Source organism: Mastomys coucha, unplaced genomic scaffold, assembly GCF_008632895.1.
Source record: "Mastomys coucha isolate ucsf_1 unplaced genomic scaffold, UCSF_Mcou_1 pScaffold22, whole genome shotgun sequence".
NCBI classification, from domain to species: Eukaryota; Metazoa; Chordata; class Mammalia; order Rodentia; family Muridae; genus Mastomys; species Mastomys coucha.
The window spans coordinates 248,796,940-248,823,152 of NW_022196905.1; the positions used below are offsets into that span (position 1 = coordinate 248,796,940).

The 26,213-nt window shown below is 46.4% G+C and overlaps 1 protein-coding gene and 3 non-coding genes across 5 annotated transcripts in view; 1 reads left to right on the forward strand and 3 right to left on the reverse strand.

Annotated features, from left to right (window-relative positions):
- Positions 1–680: 680 nt before the first annotated feature.
- On the reverse strand, positions 681–827 carry LOC116071762. The gene has a single exon (XR_004111132.1). It is a non-coding gene; the product is annotated as a small nucleolar RNA SNORA48 (small nucleolar RNA).
- A 1,938-nt stretch (positions 828–2,765) lies between these two features.
- The window catches only part of Vac14 (VAC14 component of PIKFYVE complex), a 100,593-nt gene continuing 77,145 nt past the window's right edge, over positions 2,766–26,213 (forward strand). Inside the window, exons 1-9 of one of the 2 annotated variants that reach the window (XM_031341428.1) lie at positions 2,766–3,192; positions 16,222–16,372; positions 16,646–16,813; positions 17,596–17,658; positions 18,453–18,560; positions 19,255–19,364; positions 19,560–19,666; positions 20,548–20,682; positions 21,092–21,244. In XM_031341428.1, coding sequence (XP_031197288.1) covers positions 3,089–3,192; positions 16,222–16,372; positions 16,646–16,813; positions 17,596–17,658; positions 18,453–18,560; positions 19,255–19,364; positions 19,560–19,666; positions 20,548–20,682; positions 21,092–21,244 — 1,099 coding nt within the window. In that variant the 5' untranslated portion in view covers positions 2,766–3,088. The remainder of the gene's footprint in view (positions 3,193–16,221; positions 16,373–16,645; positions 16,814–17,595; positions 17,659–18,452; positions 18,561–19,254; positions 19,365–19,559; positions 19,667–20,547; positions 20,683–21,091; positions 21,245–26,213) is intronic. The other variant, XM_031341429.1, reaches the window with a different exon arrangement.
- Positions 14,591–14,661, reverse strand: Trnag-gcc. Its single transcript has one exon. It is a non-coding gene; the product is annotated as a tRNA-Gly (tRNA).
- On the reverse strand, positions 15,298–15,368 carry Trnag-gcc. The gene has a single exon. It is a non-coding gene; the product is annotated as a tRNA-Gly (tRNA).

Genomic DNA, 26,213 nt, shown 5'->3' on the forward strand with positions numbered 1-26,213 from the left:
GCCTTCAGAGCCAGCTCAACCATATGCCTGCCATCCAGGTCTGGGTGAGGCACAGGGCCTACTCCATGCTGCCTTTGGTGAGAGATGGGGCCAGCTCTCTAGAGCACTATATCCAGTTAGGGGCAAGGCCAGTTCTGAACAGCCCCTGGAGACCCTGGTGGTCTTCTGCAGGGGGGGTCCCCAACCAGGGACATCCCCATGATCTCTGGTAGTAAGTTGAGCCACAGACATTGACACTGACCCCCGCTACTTGTATAGCTATGGACTCAAACACAGCCCTCAGCGGCAGCTCGGGCTGGGACCTCACCATGGCCCCTGGTGGAGGGCTGACCACTCACAACAGACTACTCCTTCTCCACCCTCGAGTCTCCAGTTCCATCTCTCGTCACAATGCTCAAGCTGTCCCTCTTCTCTTTCTCTCCCTCTTCTCTTTCTCTCCCATCCGACCACCACAGACTTGCGCATTGTGGTGGCTCCAGCTGCAAGCTGGCCACACAGCTGGTGCGCCCCTGAGTGACATCCTCCAGCCACAGTACATGTCACGTCAGCCAGCAGATACCCATGGCTTGTCTGTGTCGTGCACTGAAGGAAAAGGTCTGTGGGTGGCATGGAGGTCCACAGGTCTCTGTCTGTCCTTCTCCTTCCATGCTGCCCTCCCTGGACTTGATTTAACTTGATTTTTATGTGTCCAAGGCCTAAAACAGCTTTGGGCACCAAAGCCAGGATCAAGCTAGGATGAACAAAGGACTGGCATCTGCTCTGCCCCTGACAGATGTAAGAACAACACCACCAACAACAAAGGGTCTCTTTGCCCATTGCCGGGGGCGGGGGACAGGAGGCGGGCGATAATACCACTTTTAAATGACCAATATTTTAACGTGTCTTAGGAAACATAGAACTATTTGAATCTTTCACTTCAGGGCACAAGCAAGGATGACGTGAGAGCTTAAGATTTCTTTTAAAAGGAAATAGATTCAAGGGACCAGAGAGTTGGCTTAGCCTGTAGGATGTTAGCCACACAAGCCCAAAGACCTGACTTGAAATTCCTTGTACCCACTTAAACACCTGGTAAGGCAGAGCTCGTGGTCTCTAACTCCAGCACTGGGAGGTGAGGGAGGTAGAAACAGGCCAGTCCTTGGGGCTCCCTGGCAGCTACCCTAGCCAAATAGATGAGTTTCAGGTTCAGTGAAAGACCTTATTACAAAAAAGCTCAGGACTGGGCATGTAGCTCAGTTAAGTTGACCAGCATGCACAAAGCCTCCCATTCTGTCTTTAGCACCACGTGAGCCCAGTGTGGTGGCACACACCTGTAGTTCCAGCAATTAGGAGGTGGAGGCCAGAGGAACATAATCTTTTTTTAAAAGATTTATTTATTGTTATATGTAAGTACACTGTAGCTGTCCTCAGACACACCACAAGGGGGCATCAGATCTCATCACAGATGGTTGTGAGCCACCATGTGGTTGCTGAGATTTGAACTTAGGACTCCTGGAAGAGGAGTCAGTGCTCTTCCCCACTGAGCCATCTCTCCAGCCCGAGGAACATAGTCTTATCATTCAGTTATTATCTCATTAAGGTCTTTACTACTGTGATAAAAACACCAAAACCAAAAGTAACTTGGGGAGAAAATGGTTTATTTCACCATTTGGCTTATATCACTGAGAGAATTCAAGGTAAGAACATGGAAGCAGAAGCTGATGCAGGGGCCATGGAGGAATGCTGCTCACTGGCTAGCTCCTTAAATCGTGCTCAGCCTGCTTTCCTATAGATTCCAGAAACCTCTGCCAAGGGTGGCTCCACCCACGGTGGTGGGCTGGACCCTCTCACATCAATCACTAATTAAGAAAATGCTTTACAGGCTTGCCTACAGCCCAATCTTATGAAGGCTTTTTTCTCGATTGAGACTCCCTTCCTCTCAGATGATTCTAGTTTGTATCAAGTTGACATAAAACTTAGCCAGGACTTTTATCACCATCTACATAGAGTGTGAGTCCAGCCTAGGACACATAAGACTTTGTCTCAAGGAAGAGTGAAGAAATAAGAGCTATAGAGGACACCTGACCTCGCGTCTCCATATGTATGTACACACACATCTGAGGGTGTGATTCAGTTGGTAGACTTAACCATACCCTGGGTTCCATGCCCAGCGCCACATAAGATCAGCTGGGGTGATGCTTGCCTGTAGTCCCTGTACTCAGCAGATGAAGGCAGGAGAATAGAGAGTTCAAGGCTATCCTCAGCTATATAGTTTGAGACCCTGTCTCTAAAATAATAATTGGATTAGAGAGATGGCTCAACAGACAAAGGCATCTGCCTCCAAACTTGGTGACTGGAACTCGATTCTAGAACCCCCCACATGGTGAATGGGAGGGGAGATCCGATTCCCCCAAGTTGTCATATGACCTCCAAAGGCGCTTGGTGCGTGTGCACACACACAAAAATAAAAAGTAAAATCAGACAAATGGTTAGGATATAGTGAAAATGATGGAAACGCTGGCATACGCGAAAGTAACTGTTAAGTGACCAAAGAACTAATGCATAAATTAAATTTGAGTTAGGCTCCTTCTGTAAACTGTTTCCAGAAGCCCGCTCTGCGCAAAGTTCTGGCAGCGAGCCTGAACCGTCTCCCACCACCTGCTCTTCACTATCAACAAAAACCCGCAACGAACGCAGCAGCAGGTGAAGAGGGGGTGGAGCCCCGACAAGCATGGCCAATCCGCAGCAGCAAACACGCGAGGGCGTGGCCTCAGGGGGGCGGAACGCTCGGTCGGCGGAAGGCGGAAGTGCCTGCGGCATCACGTGACCTGAGTAACATGGCCGCGGCCCAGTGAGCATTGCCGGTTCCTGGCGGGAGCTGGTCGCGTGAGCGGTGGGGCGGACCAGGTCGCGCGTGGGAGAGCAGGGTCGGAGTAGGGGGACCCGAGGCTGCGCGCGGCGGCAGGACGAGGCAGGCGGGCCCTGGGCGTCGTAGCCCATGATCAGGCTCCGGTGTCCGCGCGGAGCCGCACACTCCCCTGGCCCTGGCACGGCCCAGGCAGCCTCGGGCTAAGGTGTCTCGAGGCTCCCAGGCGCAGCGCGAGCTGCAACCATGAACCCAGAGAAGGATTTTGCGCCGCTCACTCCCAACATCGTAAGGGCCCTGAATGATAAACTCTACGAAAAGCGGAAGGTGGCAGCGCTGGAGATCGAGAAGTAAGAGCTACTGGGACCCCGCCCTGGTTATGCAGCTCCTAGCGGTTCTGCTTGCCTCCTGCGAGGGCTCGATATTGACCTCTCTGGTTTCAGCTCTTAGCACATTGCTTTAGAGCGAGAAATCCAAGAGTCCTATCTTTGCAAATTCTTTAACTTCCTGGTGCCCCCAAATAGCAGTGAAAATGAATTGACTTAAGGTATGTGCAGTACCTAGCACAGTACCTGATACATTCAATGTGGACTCAGTCAAAACCAGCTAGATCAGAGAGAGTGGCCTCTCTGAGGAGGTGGAGAATTTCCTTGTGGTGTCCCGCCTGCTCTTTTCAGCTTCTGAAGAGATCATTAAGTGGCCAAGTGTAGAAATAGGTCAAAGCACATGTCACGTCACCCACCCTTGCTAGTGAAAATGGGGACATTTGACCTTTCTCTCTTCTACAATATTATACGTGTGTGTAATGGTGCACTGGTGTTTCCAGGTGTTCGAAATAGGGAATGTTTAATTTGGTAATGTTTTGCTGAGTGTGTGAGAGAACACGTGGGTTTTTTTTTTCCACCAGCCAAATCTTAGTAACAGTCAGTTGAGTAGGTGGTTTCAGAAGAGTAGAAAGAAGCAGCCTGTAAAACTAGAAAAACATTAGGAGTTAAGATATCCAACATGGTAACAACGGACCATATGTATCTATTTAAATTTAAGTTAGCCAGAGTAGTGACACAGGCCCGTGATTCTGGCACTTGAAGGCTCAGGCAGAAATATTGTACTAGTTTGAGATTAGCATTGGTCACAAGGCTAGACCCAGTCTCAAGGGAAAAAAAAAGTAATAAATTAGTAAAAATTGTAAAATCAGCACATCAGTTTCACTGCCCATATTCCTGGTGTTCAGTAGCCAACCACTCACTACAGCTGCACAGTGCAGATGAGAGAACATTTCGGTCTTTGCACAATGGTGACATGGACAGCCCCTAAGCTATGAAGTGATGCTCATTCACTGAGTAGGATAGAGTCTTTACTCAAGGTTTCTTAACCTCGGTGCAGTTGATTTTTGGGGAAGCATAATTCTTGGTTATGATGGGCAGTTCTGTACCTTGTGTGATTTTTTTCTTTTTTAGCAGTACCTCTACCCTTTACCCACTAGATGCCAGTAGTACTCCATCAGTTGTAACAACCCAAATTGTCATCAGACATTGCCAAATGCCCCTTAAAGAGTCAAAGTCACACTAGCTGAGAACAACTGCTTTGCCCCAGACTAATGGCTTTGGGCTTAGGTAAGAAGACCCTCCCATTCATCTACAGTATTCAACATGTCCACGTTAGCAGTTTCTTTCCTCAGCTGCCTTTTTTTTTTTTTTTTTTTTTTTTTTTTTTGGAACCTCTTTTTATATACCTTTCTGTTTATTGCCTTGCGTTGCAGTGCTTAGCACAATTCTGTATATCGCTGAATAGTGGGAACCCAAAGATGGTCTATAGGTATGATTATATGTCCATGAGTTCTATTGGTTTTGTGAAGTGGCACTGTATATTCATCAAGTTTTCATCACTGTATCAAACACTCGAGATTTAAATGGACAGGGTAGTCTGTGGTCAGTTGGTCCTGTAGCTTATGGGCCTGTGATGAAGCCCTTCAAGGGCACACACCAAAAAGAGCTCTTAATAAGCCTAACTCTCAAACTCCAAATGTGCCAGGCAGAGGGCTATACCTTGCATACATGGACCTTTGAGAAACAGTTAAGATTCAGACAGCTGCACACTGACACCAGTTTTTCCCACCCACTCAGCTTCACAGATGTATCTGATTTTATCCTGGCATGAGTCACCTGTCAGGTCCTTGAACAGAGGTGTTGGTAACATTGCTGCTTCCAGCACAGTCTGTGTAAGTCTTCCCTCCAGGTGGTTCTGTAGGGGCTTGGTCATTAACACAGTTTGTTTTGTATTAGACAGAGTAGTAAGGGACTATGACCTCCTTTAAAGAAAAAACATTTTATTTATCCTCTTCTCTTAACACAGTGAGTGCCTAGTGGCATTTGACACATGTACACAGGAACAAAATAGCTTTGCAGTTTTGATAGCAAAGTAATATTGTAGCCTAAGGAACTTGCTACTCAAAAGTGGCCGGCAGACGGCTACTGAAAAGAGACTCTGGCTTCATCCTTATGTGAATTAGAATTGACCTCGAACAAGGTTCCTGCATGACTGTTGTACATGTTAAAGCCTGACAAGTGCTAACTTCAAAGACCTTCTGTTCTGTACATAGAATATTCGATATTCGCATATATTCTTCATCAAACTAATCGTTGGCCAAATAGCCTGTTAATCAATCCCCACAGACACCCCATCAAAGAAAAATTAGAACATTGACTGTTGCCTGTGGCCTGCGACAGCTCATGTGCTGCAGAAGTGAACGTGCTTGCCCTGTTCTTAGTTGAGTGACCCTTCCAAGGTACCTGTTTCTTAAGAGGCCACATGGAATATTAGTGAAGAGCACTAAAGCCTGGGAGCGGGGATTCCGACTCCTCCCATTCACTAGTTAGGTGCACCTGAGCAAGCTAATTAACCTCAATGTCCTCATCTGAAAACTAATAATGGTATTCATTGGGGCATTTTATTACTGGAGCTAATGTAAACGTGGTTAGTGCAGTCCTAGACACATTGCAACTGTTATGTAATGTGCAAACAGCTGTTACATAATTATTATTAAATATTTATAATTGTTTTATATCAGTATTTCTCTTGCTACTTTTTGGTTGTCAGAATAATGGCCTCCTAAAGATATCTTATTCCCTGGAACCTGTGAATATTTGAATTTAAGATAGCAGGTCTGAGCTTGAGGAGATGGCTCAGTGGAAGTATTAGTTATTTTTCTGTTGCTGTAGTAAAAGACCATGAGCCAAAATCAACTTATGGAGGAAAAGAGTTGTTTTAGTTTATGGTTTCAGAGGGCAAGCCCATAATGGCAGTGAACACATGGCAGCCTTCAGCTTAGCGGAAGCCAAGAGCTCATTTCTGTCCACTCACATAAAGCAGAAGAGCAAACTGCAAGTGGGGTGAGGCTGTGAATTCTCCAAGCCTTCCTCCAGTGACAAACACTCTGTCTCCTAAAGGTTCCAAAGCTCCCCCCCCCCAAACAGTGCCACCAACTGGCAACCAAATATTTGCGATATGCAAGCTTATGGGAGATGTTTCATATTCAGATATCACAGTGGGAAAAGTCCTTGCTATACCAGCTTGGGAACCTGAATTTGGATCTCCAGCACTTATGTAAAACCTGGGCTTAACAGCCTGCAGCTAGAAATCTCAGTGCCTGAACTTATGTCAGTCATTCTAGTTAAACAGTGAAGTTCAGGTTCCGTGAGAAACCCTGTCTCAAAAAGTAAAATTCTCCTTACCTTTCCTGTGATGGAGACAGATACCTAATGTCAGCTTCTGACTTCCACATGCACTCATATATGCAAGTATAGCTGTGCATGCTCCTACTGTACATCACAGAACCAACGAAGGGAGAAACAATAGCAGATACAAACAAAGTGATAATCAGGTGATTTTAAAATGGGCAATTGGCCTAGATTACCCAGGTGGACCTGGGGAACCCTAAGCATCCTTTAATGTGAAAGGGAAGCAAAAAGAGTGTCAGAGACTCCAGCAGCCATCACTAGCTTTGAAGTTCTAGGGAGCAGCTAGTGAGAGAATGTGGGCATCGTCTAGAAGCTGGCAAGAAGGTTTTCCTGCTCTACAGGAAAATCAACCTTCCTGATGCTGTGACCCTCTAATACAGTTCCTCATGTTGTAGCGACCCCAACCATAAAATTATTTCATTGCTACTTCATAACTGTAACTTTGCTACTGTTATAAATCATAATGTAAATAAATGTCTGATATGCAGGATATCTGATATGCAACCCCCAAAGGCCTCTCAACTCACACTGCTGTACAGCCTCCAAATATACAGCAGCTTGCTCATACTCTGATTAGTTCAGTAAGGCCCATAAGTTGTGTCCTAAGCCTCTAAGTTTTGGCCATTTGTAACAGGAACCAGTAGGAAACTGGAACAACTCTGGGAGGGACTAGTGATAAACTCTGAGTGGTACAATGTTTGTCTACAAACTCTAGACCACTCTGTTGGTGTTGGTGATCTGCCACCTGTCTGAGGCCTTGAGCTCTGTGAAAGCAGGAAGCCAGCTTCATACCATGTCATCTCTCAGTAAGAGACTGAAGGCCTGGCTACCCAGTAGTTTGTCCCTGGCTTTCCCAAACCAAGCAGGAAGCCCTCAACCTCATGCACAGTTGAGCCCAGTTGTCAGAGCAAGATATGATTAGGAGCGCCTTTAAAGTACACCTCCAGTAAATAAGATTCAGATCTCAGAGGCAGAACAAGAGACTGCTTTGTGGTCTTCAAGGAAACAGGAGTCTCAGGCTTCCTTAGTTCTAGCTGGAATGCCCATTGGGTGGAGAGAAACTGAGGGATGTTAAGTGTTTTGTGAGCTTTTCTCAACCTCTGTTAAGTGCACAGTCTGCCCCTGCTGCCTTAACAAAATACTACAGGGTGGTGGCTTCAGTAATAGCCATTTATTGCTCACAGTTCCAGGGGCCTGGCCTTTTCTTCACATACAGGTGCTTTGGGGGGCAGGGATGGGGTTAGCACCTCATCATGTGAAGTTGGAGCATAAAGGGAACTGAGTCACTATGTTCATGAGTATGTAAAGTTCCGTCTGCCCCTCCACCTGGGTAGAAGTGGGCACAGAGGGACGAAGAGAAGCATTGCTTGCCCACCCCGCCTCTCACTGCCCTATGAAGCAGATGATGCCAACCCATTTCACAGAAGAGGAAGTGGAGATCTCTTATTGTATCATCTTCGAAGATTTACAGCTAAAACCTGGGTATATCTGTCCTAAAGGGCATCCACACTAGATGGGTATGATAACCCCATCTCCAGACAAGAAACCCCACTCCTGTCAGTGGGTTCCCCCACCCAAAGGGAGCATGTGTGTATGATGAATTTCATCCTTAGACATCTCTATAGTGACATTAGTTGCTGCTTTCAGTTCTCCTAAGACCATCTGCTCGGGTAACAGCCAGTACTGCATTTGCTATTCTTGTGGGAAGTAAGATATTTTATAGTTATTGCAGGTCCTCAGATGCTAAATGTCCAAGGAAAGGCATGTGTGGTTCCACTCTGTGAGCATGTTGTGACCAGCCTCGAATAGCACATGTGGAGTGCCTGCTGGGCACTGGACTGAAGAACTTTCTACCACTGCCTCTGTCAGCATTGTGCCACAATTTCATAAAGACAAAGGCACTCAGGATTTTAGAATGGCAGCTTTGGGTTGTTGTGTTTGTTTTGAGGAGGTGTTTTGAGAAAGGTTTTCAAGTAGCCCAGGCTGGCTTCAAACTCCTGATGTAGCCAAAGATGTCCTGATGTAGCCAAAGATGACCTTGAACTTCTGTCTCATCTAAGTTCTGAGATTGCAAGCATGTGTTACTACGCCTGACCTGTGTAGGTCTTTCTGGAGATAGAGCCCAGGGCTTTGTGTGTACTAGGTAAACATTCTACCAGCTGGGGTAACCTCTGCAGCCCCTATTTATCTTTTGAGACAGGGTCTCATGTATCCCATGCTGACCTTAAGTTCCCCATGTAACAGATGATGACTTTGTGAAGTACATATCCCCCTGCCTTCATCTCTGGAATACTAGGATTACAGGCTTGCACCATCACCACTTCTGGTTTTATGCCTCATGTATGCTGGGGCAATCACTCTATCAATTACACTATATCACCAGTCCCCACTTGGGGTTTTTTGGCCTCTCGATTTCAAAGGACACAAAGATTGACCAGTATTAATGGAAAGATTGGTAGGACGCTGGTCTGTTCTGTACTTGAGAGGCAAATATAGGAGAGAGTACAGAGAGCACTATAGTTATCAGAGTGGGTCAAGTCAGCTCTGTATAGAGGAGCCTGCTTTGTCCCGCTGCTGGCTGGGAAGGCTTCTCTTGTGTTCTGAGCTTAGCTTTTGCTACCAGCCATACAACTCTAGTAAGTGCAGTCTTATCTGCACTTGGAATTTTAGAAGCCTATCAATGTGGTGCCCTTTGAGAACCCAGACAAAGTTAGGGACCAGAGCTCCGAGTGCTACTTGCATAGTTCCAGTGCCTGGACATGTCCTGGAGTGGTTTGAGGAGGCGATTTGTGAAGTTTGGAGTTTGGGCTCATCTCTTCTGTTTATCGGCTGTGGAATCCACAGCAGACTGCTTAGGCCTGGGGTCAGAGGCTGGTGATTACTATGTTCTGCCTACAGATTGTTTTGGCTGGAATCTCAGATCGAGTTCACAATGAAATTTGGGTTTCTGTGGAGTAATGGATGGAGGTGCCACATTCCTGTTCAACAAGAGCCAGCCCCATCCTTCTGCTGGCATGCTCACCAAGGCTTCTCACATCAGTGCCTCCATTGGCTTTGTTTGACCCCCAGACTACCCACTGTGAAGATTGCCTTTCTTTTCTTTTTTTTTTTTCTTTTCTTTTCTTTTCTTTTCTTGTTTTTTGAGACAGGGTTACTCTGTGTAGCTCTGGCTGTCCTGGAACTCACTCTGTAGACCAAGCTGGTCTCAAACTTAGAGATCTGCCTGCCTCTGCTTCCTGAGTGCTGGGGATTAAAAGTATGCACTATTGCCACCCAGCAAAGATTGCATTTGTGACTTCTGGTTGAATGTCTCTGTACCTTGGCTTACTGGTTGTTTGTTTGTTTGTTTGTTTTAATGTACCTTGAAAACATTATGCTGAGTGAGAGAAGCAGGCAGCCACAGAAGGCCAGAAGTACTGTATCTATAGCAACAGCAGATTGTGGTTGCCAGAGGGTGAGAGGAAAAAGCTAGAGGAGATGGAGTGACAGCTCAGAGGCACAGGGTTTCTTTAGAGCTTATGGAAATGCCTTAAAGTGATTGTAATATGAGCTCTACAAGTCTGCATATAAAAAACACTGGGCTATGTACTTGCAAGTAAGACTGATGGCTTGTAGCTCATATCTCATCTTTGAAAGTAAGAAGATAGATGATTAGTCATTGAGGGTGGGGGGGACTTACTAGTGGTCACAGTTGTCACCTACAGTCAAAATCCTCTTTTGTCCCAGCCATAGCCAGTGAGTGCTTAGTATGGTTTTTGGTTGGAGAGCATTATCAGACTTTTTGTTTATTATGTATATGAGTGTTTTCCCTGCATGGCTGCACCATGTGCTCATAGAGGCCATAAGATAGCCTGGAACTGGTGTTACAATTGTGTGCTCCATTTGAGTACTGAGAATTGAACCCATGTCTTCTGGAAGAGCAGCAAGTGCTCTTAACTGCTGAGCCATCTCTCCAGCCCTTGGGTTTTTTTAATACAATATTTTTATTCCTTGATAATTTTATGCATGCATACCATGTATTTTTACTATACTTACCCCCAACTTTGTCCCCTAACTCAGTATGTGTTTTGTGAGTTAAATCTCAGGCCTTGTCAGAAGATAGTTGGCCTGGCCTCAGAGGCATATGTTCATTTCCATTCAGTTTTCTGGTGATGTGTGAGCAAATGGAAACCAACTTATTTGGTGGAGCAGATGGAGACATACTTACCCAGATTCTCTTTAGGAAATCACTGCCTGGGTGTGCAATCTGAATACGTATGTCAGTCACATGGAGAGCTGAGACAGATAATTGCAAGGGGAGAAAAAAATTAAAAGGCAGCCCCAGGCATAGGCTGCAAGCTTCACAACAAAGGCATGAGTGTCAGCTCTGGCTTACCTTTTTCCCCCTTGGAGCCAGAGTGAGACAGGCTACTCAGTCATCGGTGTTGAGTGAGCATTATCTTGGGTGGTGTGTGTAGAGCGCATTATCTCCTGGTTCTGACTTGATCCCCAGCAGTGCAGGATATGCGATATACCTTTTCTAGTTCTCTTTTTAAAAGTGAAGTCCTTGTGATTATTTCACAAAGCTGTGTGGCTTTGTGTTGCTTAGTTTCTTCAGCTGTAAACTGGACCAAAGAGTAAGTACCAGACTGGGTGGCAGGTTTTAGGTTTAAGTTTGATTACCCATTATCTTAGGGTTAGCATTGATGTGGTGAAACACCATGACCAAAAGCAACTTGGGAAGGAAAGTGTTTATTTAACTTAGCTTCCACATCACTGTTCAGCATCAAAGGAAGTCAGGACAGGAACTCAAACAGGGCAGGAACCTGGAGCTGACTCACAGGCCATGAAGGGGTGCTGCTTACAGGTTTGCTCCTCATGGCTTGTTCAGCCTGCTTTGTTATAGTACCCAGGACCACCAGTGGTGGGGTGGGGTGTCCCCACCCACAACGGGCTGATCCCTTTCTGCCTGATCATCTGGAGGTATTTTCTCAACTAAGGTTCCCTCCTCTCAGGTGACTCTAGCTTGTGTCAAGTTGACATAAAAGTAGCCAGTACATTAGTGTAAACAGCCAGTACATTGCCTGGTGGACAGTAAGTACTCAGGCAGTACTTATTCTTTATCTCCACAGTAGAAGGCTTAGTTCAGAATATCTTGAGGATATGCCTTCTGTGCACTCGCTGTATATATAGAGGAGAGATGTCTGAACACTGAGCAGTAAGGGGATGACCTGCAGAAAGGGCTGCCTGTCACCTGAGGGTCTGAGTCTATACAAGAGTTGTTATAGAATGTGTTCACTTTCCAGCTAAAAAGGCCTCAGAAGAGAGGAGGAAGGAGGAAACTGTTTAAAGGACAAAATACTGTGTTGATGTCAAGGGCTCAAACCTTCTATCATCCTGAGAAATGGACTTACTCTCCCTAAGGTTGTTCAGATCTAGACGTTGAGGATGATGGTAGTTACAGTAGCTGACCTGTGAAATCTGCAGTATAGCAAGAATGCTTGCTGACTCGCCAAGCCTTGTGTAACCTGTGATGTCACCAAACTGTATTCCAGAGGCTGGAGGTATCAGTGCAGACTATGACTATGTAGCACAGAGCATGGCTCCAGGTTTTCTCTTGGCTGATAGCAATCCAAACGTATCCTATGAAGCTGTCAGTGTAGCAGTCTCTTTGATATCATGGGCAATTGTTAAACTTGGTTCTGGCCCACCCTGAGGCTTATGTCTTTTGAGTCTCTACCAGCCTCCTACGCCTCCAACCAGTTGCAAGCAGAGGCTCTTAAACCACTAAAGGACATGGTGCTACTGGGAATCAGCTCGTTGATCCATTTTTTCCAATACTTTGTGGGGAAACCAAGCAGTAGCAGCATCTCTTCTTTGGAGTATAGAACAGTAAACCGTGAGGCCTTTGTGTCATTGAAGGACCCCAGGAACTAGAGAGTTTCTGGGCCAGATATTAACTTCAAAAATGAGTTCAGCCAAAGACCCCCCACCTCTGTCTCCCAAGCAGTAGATGAAAGCTGAGGCAGCCTGTTGTCTTTGAAGAAGACTAAGCCTGAAGCTTGGGTACCTGCTGTTGAACTTCACTTACTCTGCTCCCCTTGTGGTTGCTTTTCTTCTCTGCACTATCCCTGTGAAGTCACGAGACCAAGGCACTGGCTGACTGAGGGCACGGTTTTAGAGTGCAGCTGACCCTCAGCAGGAGCACTCTAAGTCACATCCGCCCTCATGAGCTGTGTGTGTGTGTGTGTGTCTACAGTCAGCAGCCATGGCTGTAGTGATCTGGGCTCTTCTCTGTGTGTTTTGAGGTTACAGGAAAGGTACTGTTGCTTGTGCTGACTTGTGATAAGATTAGGAGGGCCTCAGCACCATCAGAAGTTGTATCAGTTAACCCCACAGGTCATGTTTTCCCATGCAAGCAACATGGCAGCACAAGGCTTCGCCCATGTTTGCCCTACAGCTGTGCCCCCATCAGCTCTGCCAGCCTTTGCAGACTGACTCCACTGGCAGGTGCTGGATACATAACATTGGGCTGGAGATGGATGGTCCTAGAATTGCAAAAGGGTCAGTGCTCAAGGCCCTAATCAAGCTTTATGGAGGTAGAAGGTGGCGCCAATCAGTACACTTCTAGGCACTAAGTGCTTCTGGGTGCCAAGGAGGAATAACACCTCAGACCATGAAAGTGCAGGAAGCTGAGGAGGATGCAGAGGTGTATGAGGAGGACAGGCCTGAATGTGAGAGGAGCAGACCCCCTAGGAAGCTGGGGCTGGTAGAAGTGGGAGGTGTAGAAGATCATGCGGCCTGTTTTGATTGCTAAGGGTGGCCTTGATTCATGAATCAAGATTGGCCTCAGGGCTGCCCCTGTGCTTGCTGTCTGAGCTCTGATGAGAAGGTGCTAGAATAATTTCCCCTCCAGGGGGCGCAGTTGCTTTGCCTTTGTTTTCCCAGAAGATACAGAACTTACACTCAATGTAATGGGCCCTGTGGCCATGGGACCTTAATGGCCTTGTAGTGGCTTGGAGTGACCGAATTAAGCCCTGATAAGTTTCCCAGTTGGTGGGAGAAAGGTGCCACTGCTCATGAATTGTCCCCACCATCCACCTTCTTTAAAACCTCCTGTTATTGAAAGTGGTGGCTCTGGCACCAAGGCCACATTCCTTCTCCTCCTTTCCAGCAGGTCTTTGTGGGAGCCTGTGCTGTCTTCAGAGCTTCCTTACTGCCTCTCAAGATTTCTAGCCCCCACAGCTACAGATCACTCCTCAGGTTCCCATCCATCTCCTGCTGGCCACTTTCCATGACTCCTTATGGCCACCAGAGGGAGATGGGGTTGCTTTGCCAAGCCTTCAGGGCTATCTACTGCTTGCACCTTTCCAAACCTATTATTTCTCCTTCACCTTGGCCTTGCTTCTGTCAAGCCAAATGTTTGCCCATCTTGCCTCAGCCCAAATGAACACCTACTCATGCTTCAGAACCCTCTCGCAGGCCTACTCGCATAAGACCACAATGTATCTCGCCTGTTAGACACCAGCTTTCTTGCTTTCCTCACCTCACTATCCACTCTTGATGGGTTTTTACTGTCATCCTCCATCCACCCCAGCATAGCGTATCCTTCAAAGCCAGGGAATGAGTCTATGCAGGGCTATCATCTGAGAGGAGTGCTTCCCAGCTGCACCATTAATGTCCAGGAATCTGTAAAAGACCAGAGAGGTGCATGTCTCAGGGATGACTGTGGGAGGGAGGCTAGCTCCCCTCTTAGGTCCTGGCCTAGCCTGGACAGTATCCTCACATTCTGCTTCGCCTCGTGCAGAATTCAGCTTCTGGGCAGGAGTAGCCTCAGTAACTATGGTTTAGCCCCATGTTCTTGAAAGAAGGACACACAGGTTCTGGATCTTGTGGGATTTAGAAAATGCTTTTCCATAAGGAACATTTAAAACAGGGCAAAACCAAGTCATTTCCAATTTTTTTTAACTATACTCACAAATTTATTAGGCAGTGTGAAATTTTCATCTCTTAGAATTAAAAGAGTTGCTACTGCATTGGCCGGGAATCGAACCCGGGCCTCCCGCGTGGCAGGCGAGAATTCTACCACTGAACCACCAATGCTCCAGCTGTAAGCAGCTGTGTGGCACCTCCCTATAACCTCATCCCTGGGCCTCCTTGTGTATATGTTGAGTCACAGCCCAGTGTATGATACTGCCACATCAGCTTAGCTCCAAGAAGAGCAGCTAGCTCCAGAGCCAGGAGGAAGAGAGGGGTGAGTGCAGGTTTGTGGGCATGTGAAGATTTGCCTTTGGGTTTTGAGACAGGAAAGAGAGCTCCACTCCCTCCTCAGTAAGGGGCAAAACACACGGAGACTGTGGGCGAGGCTCCCCTCTGCTGCTGAACTGGTATGCTGCTCTCAGTTTTCACACTGCTTCCTGCTGGCGACGGGCCCAGACCAAAGGCAGTAGCACTGTGGAGTTCTTTCAGGTGAAGGCGAGGAAGCCAGACTCCTGCAGCCAGTCACACTTGTCTAGAGCCCAGCAACTCTCTATGGACTCTGAGCAGAAATCTGTAGTCCTTGGGCTGCTTTAGGACTTGTGTGGTTGAGGGGCCTGGCTCCTCTGGCATGATTTCTGTGAGGAAACTGGCCAGAAAGGGACACACACACACACCACAAACAAATAAATAATAGCAAAGCAAACAAGTTTTAAAATATAAACTATATAATTTAAAAAAGAAAAAAAAAAAACCAAGCCCTGCATTGGCCGGGAATCGAACCCGGGCCTCCCGCGTGGCAGGCGAGAATTCTACCACTGAACCACCAATGCTCCAGCTGTTTGGTGTGGTATTTGTAGAGCTCTTCTCAGGACTGTTTCATTGAAGAAACACTGGGCTCCACCTGGCTGGTTTGTCCTGTTTGGAAAACCACACAGGATTGGTGCATCTGTTCTTTCCCAAACTTCTTACAAGCTTCTGGAGTCAGGGCCTGTGATCTGACAACTCCTCCCACCTAAAAGCCCTTGAGTCATCTGTAATCCCATAATGATGTCCTTTCCTTCCCTACATGATCCTGCCTTTCCATTTCATTTTGGTAGGCAAAATGGAGTAATGCACCTACCTTCCTTTACCTAGGCAATGCCTGTTAATGTTTTTAAAATAAAATCTCAGGTGGGACCACCCTGTCAGTCTCCTGGACATAGACAGCATATTCTGTTTCTATGACAGCACTACTCTATTTTGCTACAGTTTTCTGTTTGTGATTCAATTTTGCTACTGAATGGGACAGAATTAAGCCATGTGTCCCAACACAGATACAGAGGAATCTTTAGATGCATAAGTGCAGAATTGAGCAAGTGTTTGATAAAGATGAGTGTTTTTTTGTTTTTTTTTTTTTTTTTAAAGAAAAGCATTGCATGTTGCATCTCTTGGTAAGACAATAATTTACATTCTCTCAGATTTCCAGAAGTAAGCTGGCCCCACTATCCCTCATTGAACGCTGAGCAGGGCACTGATTATAACCTACCCAACAGCAGAACTGAGAGGACCTGTCCTCAGAGGCCAAACCCCAGTCTTCTTTTGAAAAGATCATCTGCTCCTCACCCCAGGTCCTGCCCTGGAGCCCAGACAGCAGAAGTAGCCTGGTTTTATGTGTTCCATGGATTCTCTTTCCTCTCTCTCCAGGCTAGTACGGGACTTTGTAGCCCAGAACAACACCATGCAAATAAAGCATGTGATCCAGACCCTATCTCAGGAGTTTGCCCTGTCGCAGCACCCCCACAGCCGGAAAGGGGGCCTCATCGGCCTGGCAGCCTGCTCTATCGCCCTAGGCAAGGTATGTCTTCATTCTGATTGAGGTGTCCAAATACCTTCCTACCTGATCCCCAGCAGGACCATTACAGACCTGTATTTTATCAAGACTTCTGCATTTAAGACTACCAGTAAATATCGCTGTGTGGCCTGGCAGCCATTTGCCTATAATGTGGAACCACTTCTAGGAGGTTGGCTTGGGATGAATGTTTTTTAGCTCAGCCCTCACACAGAGGCCTGAGTGACTCCAAGGGAGGGGACTAGCCCTTCTGACTAGTCCTCCCACTGCTCATTACAGGACTCAGGGCTCTACCTGAAAGAGCTGATAGAGCCAGTGCTGACCTGCTTTAATGATGCAGACAGCAGGCTTCGCTACTACGCTTGTGAGGCCCTCTACAATATCGTCAAAGTGGCCCGAGGCGCCGTGCTGCCACACTTCAATGTTCTCTTTGATGGACTGAGTAAGGTAACTTCTGATTCAGCTAATAACAGCCCACCCACCTGACTTGACTTTCTAGGACCCTGAGAGCTTGGGACACTGCCCAGATAAGCATGTTGCTGCCTGGATCTGATTCTTCATAGACTTGTATCAGTGTATTTTTATGTCCCCATTCATCTTCACTACACTTTGTGGAAGTATCAGCCTGCTGCACACATTATCAGAAAGGCTGATAGTTTGAGAGGCACTAACGTCCCAGGCAAAGGTAACAGTGATGACTCCACAGGACAGGCTATTCCTTTGAAGGACAATGATGACAATCTCCCTGTGCTAAAGATGGTCCCCTGTAGAGCTTTAGGGTCCCTATTGCTCTCCTTCTTGGCTCTCAACCTGGTGGGTTGCCTTTCCCTTCACCCTGGTGGGGATGCCCTCTCCTCAGTCTGGGGCAGTCACCCTACCCAGTTGTACAGAGTGGCCCAGAAAATGTTACCCCTGTAGAATGAACAACATGAACATTTCTAAATGCCACCCTCATGGCTGTCTTGGGCCCATGAGAGAACCAAGCCTTTTAAGATGAACATGACTTGGGAACAGCCACTGGAAACAGCTGCATGACCCAGTTACAGTGTGGCCTGGGAACCCCAGCAGAGCGTGAGTTATCCCTGAACAAATGGGAACTCTCCTGTAACTGACTGATTTACTACCTTTCTCAGAGTCATGGCCCTGGCTGTTGCTTTACATTAGTCCCTAGGCTTACATATCACTGTAACTGAACATTGCCTTTGTTTCTCCATTTTGGTGCCTCGTAGTTGGCTGCTGACCCAGACCCCAATGTGAAAAGTGGATCTGAGCTCCTTGACCGGCTCTTAAAGGTATTCCACTCCATCCCTCTTTTGTTTTAGACTGTATTCCCTCTGTATGTGTGGAGTAGAAATTCTGGTGTTGATGGTGTTTCTCCTCATTTAAGTTGTTTTTATATATAGCATACACATATTAAAGCTTACTGCTTGATATGAAGTTTCTATAACATATGTAAAGCTATGTTACTACCACAGTCAAAATGTAGAACTGGACTATCCCCCTAAGTGAAGATCTTCTGTTTGGGGCTGGGATAGGATGGGACTCTGTTTTGTTATTTTATGTGTATAGATGACAGATGTTTTCCCTGCTTGCATGTCTATGCACTACCTGTGTGTGTGATCACTACAGAGGTGATAAGAAAGTATCATATCCCCTGGAACTAGGGTTACAGCTGGTTATGAGTCTCTGTGGGTGCTGAGATTCAAACCCAGATCCTCAAGAATAGCAGCCAGTTCTCACAACTGCTGAGCCAGCAATTAAGAATCTTATGTTTTAATGCCCCACTCAGAACAATGAAGTTCTGGGTTGAACTTCAACCCCAACCTTTCATAACAGGGTGCCAAGCCTTTACCCAGACTTCAGAGTAGAATTTTGCCATTCACTTAGGTCTATTGACTTTTCTCTGCTGACCATCCATTATTTTTAGACTTTGGGTCTGTCACAATGCCGGTTCTCCAGGGACCTCTCCTACCTGGGTCAGGCTCTGCCATTTCACTCCATGGTTACCTGACTCAAGTCAGCCCAGGGCCAGCAGCACAGCAAACCCATTTCTGGTTCTTCATAACCCTCACCTTTCAATCCACAGGACATTGTGACAGAAAGCAGCAAGTTTGACCTGGTCGGCTTCATCCCCCTTTTGCGAGAGAGGATTTACTCCAACAACCAATACGCCCGACAGTTCATCATCTCCTGGGTACGGTCCAGTCCTTGGTAGATTCTTCCAACAACCTAGAGTTTCTAGTGGAATCATGTGGACTCTTAGGACACACACAGTGATTCTTTTGGCTAAGAGGCAGCTCTTTGTCTCTATCATCTAATAACCTTCAAAAACCTCATCACCAAAAACCCTATGGGTTAGGCATGGTGGCACATGCCTTTAATCACAGCACTTGGGAGGCAGAAACAGGCAGAACTCTGTGAGTTCAAGGCCAGCCTTGTCAATAAAGCAAGTTTCAGGCCAGTTAGGACTATACAGTGAGACCTTGTCTCAAAAAACAAACCAACAAAAGCATTCTGTCTAATGTTGTCTACTGCCTGTCCTGTTTGCCCCTGAAGGGATGTGATTCTTTCCTTGTCCTAAAACTGTCCAGGATCTCTGAAGCCCATGGTGCCACATCCAGAAGCTCCACTTCCACGAACATTCTACTTTCATCCAGACCTCTCTCTCATCAGCCTCCCCCCTAGCATCCAAATCCTCCTGGAGACAAACTCCCACTTCCTTGCACATTGAACAGAAAAATTCCTGCCAGTATTCCAATGTAGATACCTGCAATGCTATAACACAGGCCCCTAGTCCTTCTGCTGCTGGTCCCAGGGAAAGAGTAGGAGACCAGGCTCTACACCTGGGCCAGCTCTCAGCTCTCCCTCTTGCCACTCCCCTCCATCAGATCCTGGTTCTGGTGTCGGTGCCAGACATTAACCTGCTGGATTACCTGCCAGAGATCCTGGATGGGCTTTTCCAGATCCTGGGTGACAATGGCAAAGAGATTCGGAAAATGTAAGTTGTGGGAAGCAGCAGGCAGCTGCCACTCGCTCGAATCCTGTGGGTACTTCTTCCTATATCCTTTCCCATGAAGGAGTAGAAAGCTCATCTTCCCAGCCTCTGCTCAGTGTCCTCCTGACATGTGTAGGGGTTGACCCAGGGCAGAAATGGGCTTTTGTGCTAGTTCATGCTTCCTTTTCTCATTGGTAGGTGTGAGGTGGTTCTTGGAGAGTTCCTGAAAGAAATTAAGAAGAACCCATCCAGTGTGAAGTTTGCTGAGATGGCCAACATCCTAGTGATCCACTGCCAGACCACGGGTGAGTGTGTGAAGGACCGCCTACAACTGCCTCCTCAGAAGCCCCTGTCTCTAATATCCAGGCTTCAGTATGGGCGAGAAGGGACCCATGTGGGCTAGACACTGCATGTGGCTCTGGATCTGGAAGCAGTAGGGTGGTGGATGTGAGTCAGAAGAGATCTGTGTTCTCTTTTGATAAACATACACTTTCACCTGGCCTGAAGATCTTGTAGATATGCTTTGCCTTAGGTAGAGATAGGATGTGTGGGGTCAAAATCACCTTTCCCTCAGCATCTATTGGCTGTCAAACCACATGAAACAGTCACCACAATGGCTGCTTGTTACCAGCCAAGAACCTGCAGGTCACATCCAGGCTGGGCATAATCATGCACCTGAAGCTAATTGCAGACTCAGTTGGAGCTAAGTGGTGTGCAGTGACCCACATCTGACATGGGATAATGGGGCTCAGCATCCAGAAGGCTGGGTGGCATCAGCATGGTTCCAAGAGAAACAAGGACACAGACACAGTCAGGACTCTTGATCCTATGCTTAAACCGGAGATACAACTATGTGCTGTTGGCCAGAGTAGCCAGTTTTATGGATCCAAGGATAGGAAAATGAATTCCACTTAGAAATGAAGTGTGTCATATTGTGACAGGTATGGATTCGGGGAGGGAAGGGTATTGTTGCTGTTTTCAAAGTCCAGCACAAGATTTTCACTCTTAACCTATCCTTAAAACCTTTTAGAAATCAGGGAGCCCAGAAAGTGTTGTATTCATGTAGCTAGAAGCAGTCAAGCCCCTGATTCACAAGCCTCCAGGCTTAGTCTTTGTGCTTGGTAGATAGGAGGAGCTCTTCAGTGCACGTGCCAGCCCCTCTAGAAATCACCAATTCCTCTTCCAGATGACCTGATTCAGCTGACGGCTATGTGCTGGATGCGGGAATTCATCCAGCTGGCAGGCCGGGTAATGCTGCCCTATTCCTCTGGGATCCTGACAGCTGTCCTGCCGTGCTTGGCCTATGATGACCGCAAGAAAAGTATCCTTCACTCAGGAGAGGAAACTGAAGTGGTGGGTCTGTGAGCAGGAAGGGTTCCTTTAGGCTCCTTCACTCCTAGGAGGCAGGAGATAAAGCTGAATGTGGATTAGGAAAGCCAGGGATGCAAGACTAATGCTTGCTCTCCCCAGTCCTCATTTGCTTACTTCCAGATATGGAGCAACAATCTCACGTACCAAGGCTCTCCCCTTCTGAGCTCATCCCTCTGTATCTTGGATGAGAACTATCCAAATGGAGGAGGGACCACCCGCGAGAAGAAAGAGGACTATCTCACAAGGGTGCACATAACAAGAATGAGACTTAGGGAGGACTAAGCCTGTAACTAGGAAGACTGGTGACCTTGGGCTTTAGGAGGTCTTTGCCTGAGGGTGATCCTTACATCAGTAGACAGGTATCAAGGAGGTGGCCAATGTGTGTAACCAGAGCCTGATGAAGCTGGTCACCCCTGAGGATGATGAACCAGATGAGCCAAAGCCAGTAGCACAGAAGCAGACAGAGCCCAACCCCGAGGACTCCCTGCCAAAACAGGAGGGGACAGCCAGCGGTGAGTGCCCTGACCATATATGTTAATTCATTTAGTTGTGGTACCTGGCACTGTTGTTAGCACACTCCTGCAGGCTCTGACAGCTGACTAGTGTCTGGCAGCTGCACCCAAAGCCCATGCTCTTTACCCTTCCCACCTCAAAAAACATGACACATTGCCCTTGATCTCCAGCTGCGATCAGCCACCATCAAGTCATTGTTAGAAACATAGTAAGAGCACCAAGCTGCATAGTTCATTTGATCCTTAGCATTTGGCTGGCCATCTCTGCCCTAGTCATTCTCAGGGAGGACGGGTCAGGAAAATGCTAGTTTATTAAATACTGGATATTTCTACTGTACAAGTCATTGCCTTTAAACAGTCTTTCAAATGCTTTTTGACATGGTTTTCTTTTAAACTATTTTTTATGCTGATTGGAGATAGAATTTGCCTCATACCCCTGCTGGTCTTATCTCCTGGACCACTGCCTCAGTGGCTCATCCTCCTTTTCAGTTACTCAGAGAATAAATGGATGCACACCCTGTGCAGATGTCTAAGGGTAACAGAGCAGGGTGGTCTGGAACCTACATTTGGAGCAAGAGACCCACCGAGCTATGGCATGTGCTTGCTAACTCCTTGATGGAATAGCAAACGGACTTATGCCAGGTCACAGGGCCTCCTCCTGTGGGTTTGGCTGGTAGAAGAGAAAATGAGCTACCTTGCTGGACCTGTATTGGGTATCAGGTTACAACTGTGCCAGATCCAGAGCAATAAAACTTCTGGAGACAGAAGAACACACAGCAGGAGCATTGGTGGAGCACTGTTGGTTCTGTGTTAGATTTCTCACCAGCAAGAGGGAGACCTGGCCAGTGTAGTAGCTTGCATACTTTCTGACAGTTCTTGGAAAGAGAAAATTTAGGTAAGTTAGTGAGCGCCTTGCACAGGAAAAGCTCTCTTTCTAGGATAAACTAGAAGTCTCAGTAATAGACAGTTTGTGAACTTATGCTGGTGTGTGAGCTTTTTGTTGATGGTACTCATTTTAGAAGTATTGCACAGCGGGGAAAAGTTACAAAGCAGCAGGATTGCCTGCGCCAACAAGATGAGCAGCGTCACATTTTTAACATTGCACAATTGAAATGGCGTCACATCTTGCTTGTCTGTGTTGGAAAACTTTCTCTTCTTGTTTTTGCTTGGCTTCCTTCCAACTTTAGTTTGACATGAAGGTTGGTGTCTCTGAACCCCCATCAGCAAGTAGAAGAGTGGTTGCCTGGACTGAAGGGACAATGGTCCTGGGATTGCCTGAGACGGGTCCTGGTTTCTCAGGGAGATGGTGGAAATACTCTAAAATTGAATAGAGCAGAACTTTTGTGATTGTTCTTAGAACCACCCATTTATATACTTCACAGTGGTAGAGTTGTGTTAAACAAAATTTTGTGGTGTGAATTGTATTTCAGTTAATATGTATGAGGAGTTAGTTCCTTTTTGCTTCTGAGGCAGCAGTGAACTCTTTGGAGAGGAGCCGATCCACTCTGTGGATCATGGCAGCAGCTATAGAGTGCCTTGTGAGCTGGAGCATTGGTGGTTTAATTGGAGAATTCTCGACTGGCACATGGGAGCCCTGGGTTTGATTACCAGCCAGCACGAGGTTCGTATCCTTTTAACTAGTTCTTCAAAGCCACCTTCAAGTAGCTGTCTGCTCAGGAGAACATTACCCTAAACCAAGGTACATTTCAGCAGCTTGCCCCAGATTTTACTACCTCATAAACAGCATTGGAAGAGATGAACAGCAAACTTTATAGTAGTTTCTAGAAGCGGGAACATCCCATTTGACAGCTTTACATTTATTCTCAGCCTTGCTAACCTTATAACTAGTCACATTCTTTTCTAGGATGCCCAAGACAGAGTCCTAGCATGCTACTAGGCAGATGATCCAGACAGGAAATGGGCAAGTTTGGCCCACCTTTATCTGCTCCTTCTGTTCTGCCCAGGACCACCTGTCTGCCACAGGTGCCTCCTGTCTGGTCTTCCTCTTTAAACTTCTCTTGCCTGCTCAGCTTATGAAGCATGCTCCACACATGCAGCACAATAGCATGCTCCTCACAGCACACCTTCAGGCTGGCCCTGTATGTGTGGATGTATTCAAACATACATGTTCAGTTCCAACCCTCCAGAGCTTATTCTTCCTCCCAAACCACAGGAGCCCCTAGACAGGCCAGCCCCTCCTCTGTACCCTCTGCCCCAAGCCCTGTCCACCTACAGCTCCCCATCGGCCTACCATTTATAGGATTGCAGTGCAAACTCCTTTCCCTGATTCTGCATCCTTACAGTACTCAATATGCCTGGCCTGATCGCACTACACCACCACCACATCACCACCTACCCACCGCGTCATCTGCTAGTTGCCTTGGGTGTTGCAGCACTGATTCTGGCATGTTTTGCCCTTAAACAACTGCTTGGCCTCCTTTGATCTCAGCCTTCCTAGCTTCCACACTTGGCCTTGCTGCTTAGCTTTTCGAAAGCTTAGTTTCCTTACTTGTTGAGTGGGATAACCCTTGTCACCTAATTTAAGGGTGGCTGTGAGTTCCAAAGTAGATGTTTGCTTGTATAGCAAACACTCCTCACAACAGGTGCTGTAGTATTTTTTTAAACATGGGTGCTCATTGACTTAAATTGCAATCCACAAACCCATTGGCTGAAAATACTGGGAGTCAGTACGTTTGAACATGTTTAGAACACTTACAGTTGGCCAAAGTCATTCATCACGAAGCCTGTTGGAGAAGTTATATGGAGTTTTGTAATCTCTGTAGAAAACAAAACACAGTTGTTCTAAGAATACCTCCTTTGGAGCACAAGGTAGTTAAGTCTTAGGACATCGAGAACCATTGTAAGTCAGAGCACAGATATGTGTTCCCATAGTAAACCCCTCAGCTGGGCCTTCTGCAGTCTTGTTTCTCTTCCATGAGTTCTAAATGAGTAAGTAGCAAGTGAGAAGGGAGGCCATACAGAGGAATCCAGTAGAGAGCTTGTGGCAGCTCCCGTGTGCTTGTAGTAAAATCCACCTGTTGGCAAAGCTGACTCTGGCAGGATTTGTCAGCATTGTCTAAGGGTGCTGCAAGTACAGCAAATCAGATGCAGATCTGCCCGTAAGAACAGCTACAGAGCAGGATTACACTGATACCGGGGGATGGTCGCAAGGGACTGTACACAGGAGAGAGAGCATGAACAGTGTGCAGACAGCTTCCCAGAGGTCATGAAACAGCATGCTTGTTTCTAAACTTCTGACTGTTAAAGGAAATGCATGCTCCTGAAGAGACGCTAGAAGGACTGCACTTGAAGTGCATCACCCAGGACTCCCCAATGCCAGCTCCTGGGTGGGGTTGCCAGACTGCAATTGGGTTATTTCTTGGTGGTTTGGTTTGGTTTGGTTTTAATGTATGAATATACACTTGTATCTCTTGTATTTTGCTTACACACACACACACACACACACGCACAAATGGAATCCTGAGAAATAGAATGATTTACAGCTTGAATTTTTTCACCAATAATACATATCTTTCCAGGATAGTCAGCACTAATTTATTTTTTTTAATAGACATTATTTTAAAGTGTACAACCTACTTGTTTTAATATCTTCACAAAGTAGTACAACCATTAATACTATCCAATTCCAAAACATTTCTACCATCCCACGGTGAGAGACTCGTACCCTCTCCAGCCCTGCACTGCCTCTAGCCCTGTGAGTTTGCCTGTTGTGAGCATTCCATAGAACAGAATCATGCAATATGTGCCCGATTATATCTAGCTTCCTTCACTTCACTTTTCAAGGTTTCTTCATGTTAGCATATGTTAGTACTTCACTTCTTTTTATGGATGAACACTGTTCCATTGGGGCTGCTTCTATACAGTTTCTTAAATCACAATATATGCTGACGTTCCCTTTTAGCCAACATTGTATAATTAGGTATATTAATAAAGTCAGTCTCTGGGCTGGTAATTCAGATATGTCTTTTGTCTTTGGGAATGTAGTTTTTCATCTCCCAATTTATTAAACTGTGTTTCCCTATTAATGCACTGACCTTGTATCATTACATCAGATAGATAAAGCTCTAATCTGTTTAACCAATCTATCATAAATCACTTAGCTACTTCTAATTCCATCTTAATCCTATAATCCTTGCTAAAGAGAACTTTCATACAGAAAAAAATTTACAAACATCTATAATTATTTCTTAAAAATAAATTTGAAAATGTTTAAAGTTTTTGATACCAAAGTCGCTGCTGAATGCCAATTTCTAATCCCAACAACATGAAGGTTGAGAACCACCACCCTAATGTGATCCGGTGGATATTCAGGGCTTATACTTCCCCATGGATTTGCAATTTGTTTTGTTGGGCTTTGTTTCTCCACTTCAAGCCAGGAACAAAGTATACATAGTGCACTTGGCTGGACGGTCATTATATTACTGTCTGTCTTCTTTCCTCCCTCAAATGTTGTAAGAAACTGAATCAGAGCTGAAGAGATGGCCCACTAGGTAAAGCATGAGGTCTAGAGTTTGGATCCCCAGGACTTACATTAAAGGTAGACATGGTGGCACACATCAATTCTAGGGAGGTAGAAACAGGATCCCCAGAGCAAGTCTAATCAGCAGGCTCCATGTTCAGCAGAAAACATATCTCAGTACAGAAAATGAAAAGGAGGACACTTGACATCTTCATCTGGCCTCCACATGCACACACACACAGGGTCTCCACAGAAGTGGACTACATACAGTCACACACAAGTATACACGCAACACACACATGCATATGGGAAAAATATTGGAGACCAGACAAAGGTCCTGTTTTCCCACAAACCACCTCCCCAGTAAGTGACTGCCAAAGTATCCGTTGGTGGAGCTGGCCTACAGCAGATATTCCTGTGGTGAGCTGCCTCATGGTGAGTTTCTACCTGTACCTGTCTTTTGCCCTGTCTTCTGCCTGTCTTCTTGAG